The sequence below is a fragment of the Aegilops tauschii genome, chromosome 6 (genome assembly GCF_002575655.3).
Source record: "Aegilops tauschii subsp. strangulata cultivar AL8/78 chromosome 6, Aet v6.0, whole genome shotgun sequence".
Classification (NCBI taxonomy): Eukaryota; Viridiplantae; Streptophyta; class Magnoliopsida; order Poales; family Poaceae; genus Aegilops; species Aegilops tauschii.
In genome coordinates this window covers 7244805-7258675 of record NC_053040.3, presented here as the reverse complement: position 1 = coordinate 7258675, position 13871 = coordinate 7244805, and the positions used below count along the sequence as shown (strand labels likewise).

Below are 13871 nucleotides of genomic sequence, written 5' to 3'. Positions count from 1 at the left end.
CCAAACCCAACAAAAACAAGTAAAACTTCATGTAATATACATTTACGTGATATTACAAGATTTAGAGACACTTGGCATCACCGGTTTATAGTTCTGGCGCCACTTGTTGGATTTATTAGGTTTTGTCCTAAATGTCCATGGTGCTGGTATCTAAATGGTTTTCGCCGTGTATTGGAGAATCGGCAACGGAGAACTATATATTCTTTGTTGTTCTTTCGTCATATGTCTTTTAATGTAACAGATTGGAAGTGCATGGCCGAGTATTTTTTTTCTTCTCGAGGAAATGGTTCAAGTGCGATGTTAAAAATGTCCTGTACATATTTTTTCTTGAGCAGCAGAGGGTTTGAGAAGATGAGCAGCACAAATTACATAGCAGGGCAAAGGAAGCAAACTTAATCAATTGCTAAAATTGTAAAAGAAACACACGAGTTCCTGGCCTCACCCACATCGACCTGAAAATCCGAAGAAGATCCATTGTAGAAATGAACCATCTATGATTGAGGAGCGTTCTCGCCTCTAAAGAGTTTTAACCTCCAATTAAACAATGCTTTGTAGCTGCCCTTTTGAGACCAGAGTGATACCCAACTATCCAAGCTCCAGAGGCTCAAGATAATGTCTAATGCTAGTGGACCAGAGCAGAATGGGGCGGCTTCGAACACTTGACAGGGCTTGAAGAATTGTCGGTACAAATCAGGTTTTTGAGGTGCCACGGATCCGAGAAGACAAGCACACAATCTTCCTTGAGGAGTGCTTTCGACATGCACGAACCTGGTCGTCGCCAAAATCCATGGTTGCAACCTCTGAGAGGCAAAGCTATGGGAGGGAGGAGCAAGTGGAGCAAGGAAGGAGAGCTTTGTGACGCACCGACCGAACCGAGTGATGTTTCTCGGCTCTGCTGGCGTAAAAGAAAATTATCCTACTAATGGATTTTAACATAAAATCAGAACCACAACAGCGGAGAATCCGAGTCCCAACATAAATCGCAATGCCCAACAATTAAATGTCGTCGGTACCACAGACAGACTGATCCAGGAACACGCTTCCAGAAAGCTAGCTATGTGCATGTCTAGCAAAATTCGGTAACAACAGACAACAACTACATCCACAAGTCAGGAGACACAATTACATCCACAAGTCACGAGTTCTGTATATATGTTTTCACCACATTGTCAACCACGCCGCCTGAAATGTACCACCCGCTTGACCGACCGGTTCCCGGGCCACGCTTCACGACTGCGTCTTGGCCTCCGATTCGGACTCCACCCTCTCGCCGACTTGCTCCAGCAGAAGCTTCATGTACTCCTGACAAAATCAGCAGCTTTTGTTACCAACTAATGGTGGAACCACACAGGGGGGATAATCCCCCTCATAACAAACTCATGTACCCAGCGGACGACATATTATGCGTGTAATGTAATCTCAAGTCTAGCATTCACCGACAATTGCATTTTATATTGTTAACTAAACATTATGTAATAAACTATATTTGGGCTTATTTTAAAAACTAGAGGTTGTAGGGAACATACATCAGCAAGCTCTGGGTCACTGGCAAGCTCTTCAAGCATGACCTCGATGCTCTCGTCGTCGCCATAAGCCTGAGCAGCGGTCTCAAGGACAGCACCAAAGATATCCTCAGGGGCATCATGTTGCTCGATGCGTTGACATGCTTCTTGAAGATCCATCTGTCCAAGAAACGCCAAACATGAGCGATGTTGTATGTTACAAGATCAAAGATTCCAGTATTTCACGCTGATCAAAAAATGGGTTTCACACGTTCAGGCAACATAAATATTTCTTGTTCCAGCAAACATTTTTCAACTCTCCGAACTGCTGGCTGGTGTCCAAACATGGCATATTCAGGTAATATACGAACTGACCTACCAACTTTAGTGTTTTGTTAAACAGGATGGCGTACCTGAGAGCTTCTGCCACCTGCAGCGCCGCTTACTTCCCTGTCATTCTGTCGAGGCTGCACATCTGTACCAGCACGACGAGGTGAAGCTCCACCAAGAACTTGTGACACAACAGGCATCATCTGCTGCATCATACTGGCCAAGTCAAAACCACCTTGGCCCCTTTGTGGCGCATCCACATTTTGCACCATACTGCTCAAGGTGTCCATCACCGCACGGTTCTGTGTCAAGTCTTCCATGATGTTCCTCACATCAGCTGGTGATTCCATTCCTGTTTGAGCAGCTACATTTGACATCAGATTGCCAAACATCGGGTTGTTGAGAACGCTTGATAGCATACTGCCGAGGTCAACTTGCCCTTCACCACCCGGTCTTCTCACAGGCATTCCAGCAGCAGACCGAGGAGTTGAAGATGGAGCTGGAGAAGCCGTAACACTGCCACTGCTCACATTAGCACCTCTTGAAACAAGCGCTTGCAGAGCCTGCTGTCCCATCAGAACAGCTTCCTGGCTTCTAGGGACAGAAGGGGTGTTAACAGCTTCCCCAGAATCGCTGCTAGTCCCAGATAGCTTTGTTACTCTGCTACGTCTCTGCAAGTGTAGGTAACATAATCAATGGCATTGTTCTCTCATCAAATAAAAATCAATGACATTGCAGCTGACAACAACAAATTACAAGCACTAGGACAATATGCAGGAAATCATTGACAGAAACAGAATGCAAACTTTTGAGCAATGAAGTTTGTGAGACTGTAGGACTAAGAACCAGGAACTTATTAGTATTTTACCTTGGGCTGCAGACCACCACCAAGACCAAGCGGACCAGACCCACCACTGGCAGTAGGTTTAGCAGACTCTCCAGTTTCTCCATCCGAGGGCTTGCTCTTCAGTTCAGAATTTTCTGCTGGCATGCCCAAAGGAACATCACCTGTGCGTGTGCCTGTCATCTGTCCTCCTAAGCTGGCTGCTGCCGATTCCCCCGAGTGTTGTTGACTGCTATCAACATCGGAAACACTCACAGTACTGATGTCTTGTGGTGTCAAACTGGGATCGGGTGCATTTGAAGGCACAGTACCTAAATAGAGCAATAATAACAGAAACAGGAGCGGTGAACGATTCAGTGCAATTTTGCCTAAGGGAAAAGAATTCGGGTTACTTCAAAAAGAAATACCTGCACCAGTTGCATGAGGTTGCACGTTCAGTGAAGTTTGTCCAGGATGAGAACCCGGCAGCTCATTTTGTAATTGTGTATTTCCTGATGTAACAGAGCTCACGGTGCCAGCTCCATTGTTTGTGGTTGGGTGAGGCCCCTGGGCTGCTGGGTTCAGCACAGATGATGTAAGTGAAGCCAATGCTTGCGGATTTGCGGCCAATGCATTGGCTACCTGTGCAGATATCTGTGCTATCATAGAAGAAATAGCACTGCCTGAAGAAGCTTGTGGAATAACATATGTCGAATTTGGCTGAGACCCATTGCCCACTGCAGTCTGAGGAACTTGAGGACCAGTTGACTGGTTAGGTGCTGCCACTTGGCTTCTCATTTGAACAGGAAGGATAACACCAACTGAGGACCTCCCTGGAAAGGCCGGAATAGCTGCAACAACTGTTCGTGGTGGCAATCCACGTGTAGCCGGCGGGTTGCCTCCTTGAGTTCTTTCTGCATTTTGGCTTTCCCCATTGGCAGTGGTTGCAGAAGCAGTGGTTGAACCAACAGATGGACCACTTGTTGCAGAAGCACCTAGTATACAGGACAAAAGAAGAGTCAGGGGAAGCTCAGGGGATATCAAAATGTGACAAGCACTCATTGCAACTTCAAAATTAAAGCTCACATTTCATCTTATACTATATAACTGTCATCCAAGAGACACAACACAGAACAGTAAACACAGAACACAGTATCTCAATGTGGTCCCGATGCTGCATGTGCTCCCCACCGAGTGCATCAAATGTCGAGAACACAAATGACATTTGGAAGCCAATATAATTTAAAAAAAAACAGTTGTTATATGTCCACCAGGATTCAAATCAGGGAAAGGATCCTTTCTTCTATTGATTTGATAGAAATTCGTTTTTCTTTTCCTGTCTGTATGATTTTGATTTTCGATGAATGACAATCACAAGGTTTAGAAACATATCTACTTCCTCATATGAGGACACCATTTATGATGCACCTAACACATATAAACTCAGACAAATTAATAACCAGATACAATTTAGATGCTCTTTTGATGTACTCAATGCAGGGGGACGAGGGGGGGGGGGGGGGGGGATAAACATAGATAATACACCATAAGAAGGTCACCTGTTTGCCCATTAACCCACTTATATATTAAAAAAATCCATAAAGCAAAAAATTTAATAGTACTTGCAGTGGGATATCTTACCACCATGAATATTGACACCATTTGCTCGAGAAGGATCAACAATACCAAATGGACCAGAGACACCAAAAACTGGCGGTATGCTAGAAACTCCAAAATGAGGGGCACTCTGGAAAGACGGCTGCGCAATGAAATAACGTGTTATTGTTACTGGAGTTGCAGAACACATCAAAACCAACACCAAGAAGCATCATAATACATCACCTGAACCATGATTGGACTTGGTCCTGTGGGGGTTATATAGACAGCAGGCCCGGCATTTACAAAAGCATTAATCTGCAAAATCAACAAGCTTTCAGAATGCTTAAACCATGTGAATCACTTGTGTGATAGTGAAATTTGTAGAAATATGCATACAGGAGATGGTCCCATTCTAAGCGTCATCATTGTCCGTCCAAGCTCAAAAAGCATAGACCCCAAATGCTGCATCGCTACTCCCAACTGTGCCGACTCATTCTGAATCTGGCTTCGCACAGATGGATCAGCAGTGGCAGCATCTGTCTGAATACGTTGTGCAAGATGCTGAAACAAAAATCAGAAGAATGTAGGTCAAAAGAAGTCCGCACAAATGTCCGCATTTATCTCTTCGGTTGTCTAAAAAATTATTTGAGAGAAGAACAATTTAACAGACACAAAACTGCACCATAGCAACTGCATAATCAGTTACCAAAAAACAAAGCATGAAATTCTAACAGCAGAAAAAGCATCAACAGTCCTATGAGCGTTGTGTTAAGACAATAAGGGCAAATTTCAAATGTTCAGTTTATAACTTCATATATATATTTCCATAGCATTGTCTATATAAAAGTACTCAAATGGTAACACTTGCTAGAGAGCATTGGCTTGGAGACTACAATAGAAGGGAAAATAGTTATGAAATATGCTATCTCTGTCAAAGGTCAACCATTGCAAAGGTCAGAAGCGCAGAATACAACTACAAGAGGGAAAAGTAACATACAGAAAGCGCAGAAGAAGCACTGCCGCCAAGAAGTTGTTGGGCCCTTTCAACAACTGAAGCCAGCACCTCCGGACTTGGAAAGCTTTGGTTCAAGTAAGCATCATCTGTTGCTGATGTTGGTGGTTCCTGAGCATTTGAGTCCGTGGATGGTGGAACACCTTTATTTTCATACATCAAAAAAGAATTGCACAGATATTAGTGCTATTGACAAGCAACAAATAAACCAGCTGCAAAAAGAATTACCATACCATTGTTCTGCAATACTTGGTCCATGCGATTGATATACTCCAAAAGGGTCGTCATGGAATCAGGAATAACCTATGATCAATGTTAAAGTTAGATGAATGAAATACAGATGCCAAAAGATGAGGAAGAAAATGATAACAGTATATTAACCATGTTGTGAGGAATAGCGCCGGAAGGTGGAAGCTGTGACACATGAATTTGATGATTGAGAATTGAGAACCCAGGTGGTGCCTGGCCTGGCTGAGTTCTTCCATTATTGGCCCCATCTGGTGGGGGCTGGTTTAATGGCACCTAATTAAGCAACCACAGAGAAGTTAAGCATTAATGTATCTACGCAACCCTAGATAGGCCTATTGAGGAAACCTCATTACCGAGAATGTAGCATTTGCCACACCACCAGGCATCCCAAGAAAGTTACCAAGAATATCCCGAACAGTCTGAACATAACAGAAGAGAGGAATTATACCAATGGGCAAGTGAAGCAAGCGATCATCTGACAGAAAAATTATACAGAATGCTAGAGCAAAGCATATACCGCAGGAATGTCATTTATCACCCCCTCGGAAACCATAACATCTATAGTTTCCTAGAAGAGAATAAATAACAACTATTTAAGAATTATAATCGATGTTCAACCATTGCTAAATGGTAGGCAGAGCAGCAACTTTTCAAATAAATAAGTTAATATAATCAATGCCAACCATTACAAAAATGGTAGATGCATACCCTGGACATGTAATCTCCGAGCATTGCTCCATTTCCAGCATTATTAACTGCAACCACAACAAAAATGTAAAAGGTTCATAAGGCCCAGTCCCAGCATACTGTCATCCAATCATACTATACTATACTAAAGATCAGATAAATGAATCGAATTCAGCAACAACCAATTACATCTGAAATGAGCAAAGGTACAGAAAATATAATCAGATAGCAGAAACGATCTGCATAAGCATATAACTCTGACTGGTCACCAGTGCCTCTGCATAGACTAAAGCAACACATATACCAGAGGATTAATCAAGACCTCTTTCAGTTTAAATAGCCTGAAAACTCCACTGGCTCTTTACATCCACAGCTAGCTATAACTATTTTCAGCCTCCTTGTGTTAAGCAATGTTCATTATGGAATGTGCAATGCATATACTGCAGTTTGTGTGCAAATGGAGAACAAGACATTTGAGAGGTGGATGCAGACTTAATTTGAGCTCCCATAATGCTGACGCAGGGTAAGGCGCACCATGTATGTATACTAAATCATGACAGCATATCAAAATATTTGTTGTGCTCAGGATTGATGATGTAGGTAGCAGAGCAATGACATATCTGACTTACCATTAGCATTGGGGTTTGCTTCAGGAGTCTCAGAGGAATGTTGGCCCTCAGCTGTGCGCCGAGCCACCAAATGCAATGTATATCCATCTTCCAAGTCTTCAGATTGTCAAGGATACATATATATGACAAGAGTTGTGACCAGAGCAATCCATGGATAAATGTGGCAGGAGAACAACTTGAAAAGCATCCATTAAAGTGTCTAGATGAACAGGTATACGAATATTGCACGTAATCATGCTCTGAATGACAGAAACCAACAACTAATGACAACCTCCTATTATTGCATCAGTAAAATCTACAGTTCCGGCGGTTACTAGCGAACAACTCGACTTAATAAATGCATGGAAAAAGCTTACAATGATTTGAGGTTCTCGTTTGTATTTCTAAGCAACTTCAATACGACAAAAACTTCGGTATGACTCATCAAGGTAATAACTGATGTGGAGATGCAGATGGTTCAATAATAAAACTTTGTAGCCTTGACAGGAAAGGAACAAACAAAAGGATACGGTATTCTGACAAGAGGTGATCATCCTTTAAGACCCTTCCCCTAAAAATCAGCCGCTGCTGCTCCACAGGAATCCTGGCGACATCTACTATCTTCTCCTTTAGGTTCAGAACAGTCTCCTGAGGAAAAATATTGGCAATTACCCAATTAGTTCATCAGAAAACACTGCACACAGTAATATGCGTTCTTCCGACTCTAAATACAGGAACTGACAGTTAACAGGGACTTGAGCACAAACAGGACTATAGCATTGATAGCACTTGCAAGTAGTTCAGGGCACAGCAGAACCAAACTAGAAAGGCTAGGGCGTCATTACATTCTTGTCGACGCGGAGCTTGTGCACTTGCGACTCGAGGGTTTTGATGTTGATCTCGATGGTGGCGGGTTCCAGGCCATCTGCGCCATCCCTCGCCGTCGAACCCCCGGCACCACTGGCACCGTCGTCAGCCATCCCTGCAACCACAGAAGACAGATACAGATCCTTCAGGCGCCATACAAAATACAGGGCATGTAAAATGGCAAGGCAGGGCGCGCCTCCGGGTCTTCCTCGGGGTTCTCCCTAGGGTTACCAACTCCGCCCTTAGAAGAAGATCCCCGCGGAGGAACCACCGAGGGAAAAATCGGGCCTTTTGTTTGCTCCGGCGGGGCCCCGGAGGAGCCGCCGCCCGGCATTTCGGGCCGCCAGCCGGGGGCGGATCTAGACGGCGTGCCGCCGGATGAAGTCCGTCTAGGGCTCGACTAGTCGCTGGGTGGGTGGCAGGGCGCGCGTACCTCGGAAACCGACGCCCAAGATCGCGGACGGCGGGGCGGGGGGTCGGCGCAGCACGGCGGGAGGGGCGGGCGCGACGAGGCCGACCGGGAACGGCGGCGTGAGGGGCGGTGGGGTCGGAGGCGGCACGGCGGTGGGATTCAGGGGGAGGGGGAGAGGAGAAAGCCCGATGGATTTTGTTTTGACTCTGGCGAGGAGTGTCAAGACTCGTCCTTGCGGTGGTCTCTGCCTTGCCTTGGGGCTTGGGCGCCGCTCCTTGTGGATTCTAGAACAGTCTAGGGGCTTCCCTCCCGGAGTGGCATTTTCTTGGGGAGAAAAATAGGTTTTTTATGCATAACCTTGTACTACCACCTGAGTTTATATGGAAATTAGGTCCATGGCTAACACATGGGTTTGTGAAAATTAGGTTTATAATCTTTTTAGAAACGATGATAGAGCGCCTTGCGTGTCTTTCGGCCATGGCTGCCGTTTGCTCCGGCTCTGGAGGCGGGGCCGATACGCTGTTTTTGTTTTCTGGTGGTGCTTTTTCTCCGGGAGGTTATAGGTTAGGGTTGTTCAGGGTCGTTTCCTTTCCCTTTCTTCTCTCTCTCTCCTAAATGTTTAGAGTGGTGGCAAAATGAAGGACTGTAGGTAGGGGGAGGGGAGGGGAGGGGAGGAAGAGCGAGGCTACACCGTTGACGATGGACGTGGAAGGAAGGGCCATCTGATGGTTTGAGCTACTCGACACACCACCCCGAAGAAGGATGAGTGGAGTGATATGGTTATGAGGTGGGGGTTGGTGGTGATGGCGGATTCATGCGTGTTAGCATGGGGCCCGTGAGGTAAGGTATCTATATATAATGTTTTGAGCGGCGATGGGGAGGTAGGGGGTCATAATGAGAAGGGGTTGGCGGGAAGAGGTTGACCGAGGGTGGGTGAGGGATGGGGGAGGTCGCACGTAACATAGGCCAAGGTGATGCGATTCTCGAGGAGAGGAGAAATTTATACGAAAAAGGGGACCCTGGTTAGGTCCAATAGTCCAAGCATATTATGTGCACAAGTTAAGAATCCATGGCCGCTTGCAAAACAAGTTGGCTTTTTTGTGATGCCTCTTAAGAATTGCATGTGTCCAACTTTTCACAATAGTGGCAACACTCACTTTGCTGGTGGCAGCCATGGCCAGTCTTGGTCATCGGCGGGATGCCCTGGCGGACACGTGGCATGGTGGTTGGCGCTATTGTGGCAGCTCGAGCAGTATCTTCCGCCACGTATCAAAGTCGTCTCCACGTGTCCATTAGGGATCTGGTTGCAATTTATAATACGAGCTGTATAAATTGATCAAATATGGCCGGGGTGAAGTGGTTTGTTGCGAAAAGGAAAACTTTCCACTGTTGTAAGATGTATGTTTTCTTCTTGGCTGTATTTTTGTTAATTCCTTCAAAATTGGCATGTTTAATAAAACTTGGCAACAACTGAATTTGATACTCCTTGCACAAAATAGCTATCAATCAAACATTGCAAGACGACGGTGAAATGGTTTCATATATATGCAACAAGTGTAACCACAGCAACATTTCACTCGAGGTTTCCTGAATCATTTTCATCAGCTGATCCTAAGCTAGAACTATGAATTCATCCCTATAAGATCATCCAAGAAACATAATGTCGGGGCGTAACTGGATCACGCGGAGCTGCTCCAGCAGCATACACAGAAGACCAAAAATAGGCATTTGGCAACCGCAGCATCAGTAGTGCCACTTGGGTCTCAGCTCCTCTTCTACCTCCGTCAGCTCCTGGTACCGGTACCACTGCGACGCCGCTTTACCGACGGGCAGTGGGGCGCGGACGAAGACCTCAACTGGTTTGGGTACATGCACTCTTAAATGCAACTCGCCACTGTCACCGTCTTCTTCCTCGACGCTGCTATCAGGGTCGCTAGATGGCACACCAAGTGGTTCAACCGCGATCCACCCGAGTCCAGATATCGCAATGTCGCTAGCAGGCCTGCACAGGAAAGAAGGTGCCAATAAATCAATCAGGATGTAAAATGTTCAAATAAATAAAAATGCTCTTATATAGAGACTGTTATATATGGTTGCCTGTCATGAAGATAACATATATTACCAAATACCAAAGCAGTAACTCTGGTACTGGCCAGCAAATGACTGCTGCAAAGCTAAGACCCAAATTTTAGTTGCAAACATTACCTATCAAGCTCTTCATACTTTATCTGCAATTCACGAACGCCCTGAAGACCACACCATCCTTCAGCTCTCTCCTGACCAGTTGGGGGAGTCAACATAACTCCGACTTCTCTCTGGGAAGTGAATAGAAAAGGACAACGGATTCAGTTTGTTCGAAATGAAAGCACACATTAAATCCTCATCCAAAATACCTCCGCCCAGCAAATCAAAGATGGCACGGCGCCAAAAGCTAGTTTTGAGCAGATGAGGTTACATGCGGTGGGACTCTTTCTTTGAGATGAATAAAGCTTAAATAAAGAAATAGCTCCATTGCACAAGTGCAATGAAGTTTTGTAAATAAATTTTGAAAGAAGAAGTAAATTATTACTTCTAAGTAGAAGAAAATCAAACTCGTGGAACAGCCACATACCTTGTAAAATTCATCTGCTTCTGTGGTGGGGACCATATTAATACTTAGCTTCTTTGGTCCATAGAATGTTAGCCGTGTGCGTGGAAGAGCCTGGCAATTTACCGGTTATCCTTTAGTGGCTACTAATTTACGAGCGACGTTGAAAAGACGGGAAAATATCAGTACTGAAATTTTGAGAGCATTTAGGTACCTTAACAACATCGATACGGACAAGTCCCCCCCAGAACAACGTATTCCCGCTCAATCCAACATCTGTATCATTAGCCTGAACATAACATTATGTTCTGAAGAAAGAGATTAGTGTGGAAATTTTGAGAAAGTAACATGGATTTTACAGATCGAGGTATACATACAGGAAAACATCGCCCCTTTAGGCGACTTTGTGGTGCAAGAGAAGGCAGATCATCAGCGTGGATAACTGCTGCCTGTCTATGGTGAAGATGGACTCCAGGTGTGTCGTATAATTTCTGTCATGCATAGATTAAACAATATTAAGGTCCAAACTGGACACCACAGGAGACACAAAATATAGGCACTTATCCGTGTCATCTAAAGGTACATTTTAGAACATGTTAAAAATATATTATGTACGGAGATTTAAGGCATCTAATTATCTAATTGTCTAGGTGAGCAGCATTTTGCTTAGCATGTAAGCAGGGTGCAGGAGAGATTATATTGGATTCTCTGACAGCTACATCACATCAATACTGATGATAAACTAGGTTCACATGTAAAGTAGCATACATATCTGAATTTGAAAAACAAGTAGAAGCATACCCCTCCTCCTAAAAATGCTTCGATCTGAATAGGACCTAAGGTTGTTCCAGGAACAGCAGATTGTATTGGCTTGTATTTTTGAGCCGCAGCTGCCACTGGATCTTTATATGCCATTGTTTCTACAACAGCAATCTCCAACTATTAGCACGATGAAGATATGAATGAACAAAAAAAGACCAGATAATCACAAAAAGGGTGGTAGGAGAATTTAAGGGCCTACTTAGCATGGCACTAATAAATGCAGATTTCCCAACATTTGCTGAACCCTGTAACAATGTATGAACGCATCAGATTGTCAGATATAACTACAGTAGGCAATAAGCAGGCATGTTACTCGTACTGTTCAGATTGTCTTTATTATAATTTATAACCACTCAATGTGCATAATGAAAAAGCAAATGAAGTAGATATGACCATCATCCTATTTTTTAGTTTTTTTGGTGAGGATGATAAGCCCTTCAAACATGCAAAGGACCATGACATGATTTTGGATCCTCCTTATACCCTTATTATTTTGGACAAATGACAGGCATGAATTGCATTTTGAAACACAATGTGCAAAACAGGACGGCACAATGCCTCGGTCGTAATGTGTGAATAATGCTTACCAGTATATATACATCTCGGGCCTGATAAGAGACAATGAAAATGCAGTCAGGATTGTGCATGAGAAGTCAAAAGCCAACAAGAATAGCTAGACAGTAAGTGGATAACAAGCCGACCTTCTTTTCCTGCTGAATCTCTGATATAACACCAGTGATGCCGACCAATGACTTTGAACTTGTCAAATGGACGCTAAGGACACTACCCACACAAAGCAAAGCAAATAATAAATTATCAGTTTTTTTTAGAGAAATAAATTATCAGTTAGGTAAAGATCTGATGAAATAGAAAGGAAAACTCAGCGGGAAAAAAAATCTCACTTGAGTTTCTTCCTAACAACAGACTCCACGACCCAATCGCCGATGCAATTCAAATCTGTGTCTCTAGGAAGGAGATCAACCTACAGAGCAGCTAGCTTCAGTTATCTGACAGCAGTAACAGTACATAGAACTTGACAATGTACGAAATTCACCTTTGTTATCACGAGCACGATGGGGTTAGCGCCGGCGAAATCGCGTATGCGTGACAGGAAACTTCCATTGAAGTCGACTATGTCAACCTACATTCATATAGCAGCCAAAATGAGTGCAAGAAAATGCACAAGCAGGAAAACCAAGTACTATGCATCAATCGATTGGGGTATGAGAGCCAGGGTTGTTTACCAGCTTCACTATCAATGCTTTCTCGTGGCGGAGGTACGACAGCTTCTCCCTTAGCTCTTCTGCCGAAACAAACTGCTTGCCCCCCGGGTAACCGCCGTGGCCACCGACGGCGGTCACCATGTGCCCGTGCGACAGCAGCTTGCACCGCCCGCATAGCACGGTTTTTAGTTGATTGTGCCTCTTCTTCTGCTCACATCGTGTCATGTCAGTCCATGCTCCGATAAGCCGGTGAACATACACGCTGAAAATGGCGGCGGACTGAGCGCGTGGATGGCCGCTTACCAGGTCGTAGGTGGCGGGCTCGACGTGGCCGGGGGACCCCTCCTCGCCGGTGTGCAGCGGGGCGCCGCAGCCGTAGCAGCAGGCGACGCCGGAGGGCGTCTTCTTGGCCAGGGCCTTCCGCTTCTCCTTGCGGCGGCGGCGCCTCTCGGCGTCCTCCTCCGGCGCGCGCGCGCGGGCGCCTGCCGCGGCCGCGGCCGCGAGCTGCCGCCCCAGGTACACGTCGCCCCGCGTCGGCGCGGCGGGGCCGACCCCGTCCGCGGGAGGAGACGGAGACGGCGAGGGGGACGGGGCGCTGGAAGAGGCGGCGCGCGCGCGGGTGGAGACGGAGAGGGAGGCGGTGGCGGATGGGTGGTGCTTGGAGGGGACGGCGAGCGGCGGCGCCGGGGACTTGGGGAAGGAGAGGAAGAGGGGGCGGGGGCACGCCGACGCCATTGGAGCGGAAGAGCGAAGCTTTGGCTCGCCGTGGCGGGAGCGGGGGGTGGCCTTATCCGCTTCGCCGTCGTCGGAACAAGACGGGCCGCGCAAGGCCTAGCTGCCGGGCTGTTGTAACTAACACATTCGGCCCATTGGAGAGTACTCGACCTGAGCCCGGTATTTTCGGCCTGATAAACATGTTCTGGGGCCGAAATGGCGAAAACGCTGGACCGGCGGCCCGAGGATTGTCGAGCAGTTCTGCTTGCCCCCTCTCTCTCTCGGCGACACGCGAGGTAGTTCCGTTTCCTACGCCGGCACGCGGCCGGCTCCCCTTCCCTCCGCCGTCGCTGCAGCGGCGGCGACAGGATTGGGGAGCCCCTGTTCCTTTTGGCTCGTTTCTAGGTCTATGCTAGTTTGTTCAGGCGACGTCGCT

The 13871-nt window shown here is 46.1% G+C and overlaps 2 protein-coding genes across 3 annotated transcripts; both read right to left on the bottom strand.

The window, feature by feature from the left end:
• Positions 1-976: 976 nt before the first annotated feature.
• Positions 977-8402, bottom strand: LOC109734443 (uncharacterized). Of its 2 annotated transcripts, XM_020293650.4 has the most exons (18): positions 8111-8402; positions 7656-7792; positions 7341-7458; positions 6832-6927; positions 6224-6270; positions 6033-6083; positions 5869-5934; positions 5648-5788; positions 5500-5569; positions 5252-5409; positions 4651-4815; positions 4498-4569; positions 4297-4414; positions 3084-3650; positions 2701-2987; positions 1916-2503; positions 1527-1682; positions 977-1302 (listed from the first exon to the last, which is right to left on the bottom strand). In XM_020293650.4, the coding sequence occupies exons 2-18, from the start codon at positions 7788-7790 to the stop codon at positions 1228-1230; spliced, it is 2910 nt and encodes a 969-aa protein (XP_020149239.1). In that variant the 5' UTR covers positions 7791-7792; positions 8111-8402; the 3' UTR covers positions 977-1227. The 2 variants fall into 2 exon arrangements, with proteins under 2 accessions (XP_020149239.1, XP_020149240.1); XM_020293651.4 differs by lacking the exon at positions 6033-6083.
• A 1210-nt stretch (positions 8403-9612) lies between these two features.
• On the bottom strand, positions 9613-13500 carry LOC109734442 (putative nitric oxide synthase). Its single transcript, XM_020293649.4, has 13 exons — positions 13025-13500; positions 12743-12928; positions 12553-12639; positions 12401-12480; positions 12200-12281; positions 12086-12106; positions 11698-11743; positions 11478-11596; positions 11054-11167; positions 10891-10965; positions 10701-10790; positions 10295-10404; positions 9613-10091 (listed from the first exon to the last, which is right to left on the bottom strand). Exons 1-13 carry the CDS (start codon positions 13454-13456, stop codon positions 9833-9835), a joined length of 1701 nt encoding a protein of 566 aa, XP_020149238.1. The 5' UTR covers positions 13457-13500; the 3' UTR covers positions 9613-9832.
• Positions 13501-13871: the final 371 nt, after the last annotated feature.

What these genes read in the sequence shown, in the direction of transcription:
- LOC109734443 (XM_020293650.4), bottom strand. Translation starts at nt 7,790, where the DNA reads ATGGCTGACGACGGTGCCAGTGGTGCCGGGGGTTCGACGGCGAGGGAT. An exon ending in TGATAAATGACATTCCTGCG is followed by an intron (nt 5,935 to 6,032) that starts GTATATGCTTTG and finishes TGTTATGTTCAG; the next exon opens with ACTGTTCGGGATATTCTTGG. An exon ending in GTGGTGGTCTGCAGCCCAAG is followed by an intron (nt 2,504 to 2,700) that starts GTAAAATACTAA and finishes CTACACTTGCAG; the next exon opens with AGACGTAGCAGAGTAACAAA.
- LOC109734442 (XM_020293649.4), bottom strand. Translation starts at nt 13,456, where the DNA reads ATGGCGTCGGCGTGCCCCCGCCCCCTCTTCCTCTCCTTCCCCAAGTCC. An exon ending in AAGCATTTTTAGGAGGAGGG is followed by an intron (nt 11,168 to 11,477) that starts GTATGCTTCTAC and finishes TATGCATGACAG; the next exon opens with AAATTATACGACACACCTGG. An exon ending in TCCGTATCGATGTTGTTAAG is followed by an intron (nt 10,791 to 10,890) that starts GTACCTAAATGC and finishes GTAAATTGCCAG; the next exon opens with GCTCTTCCACGCACACGGCT.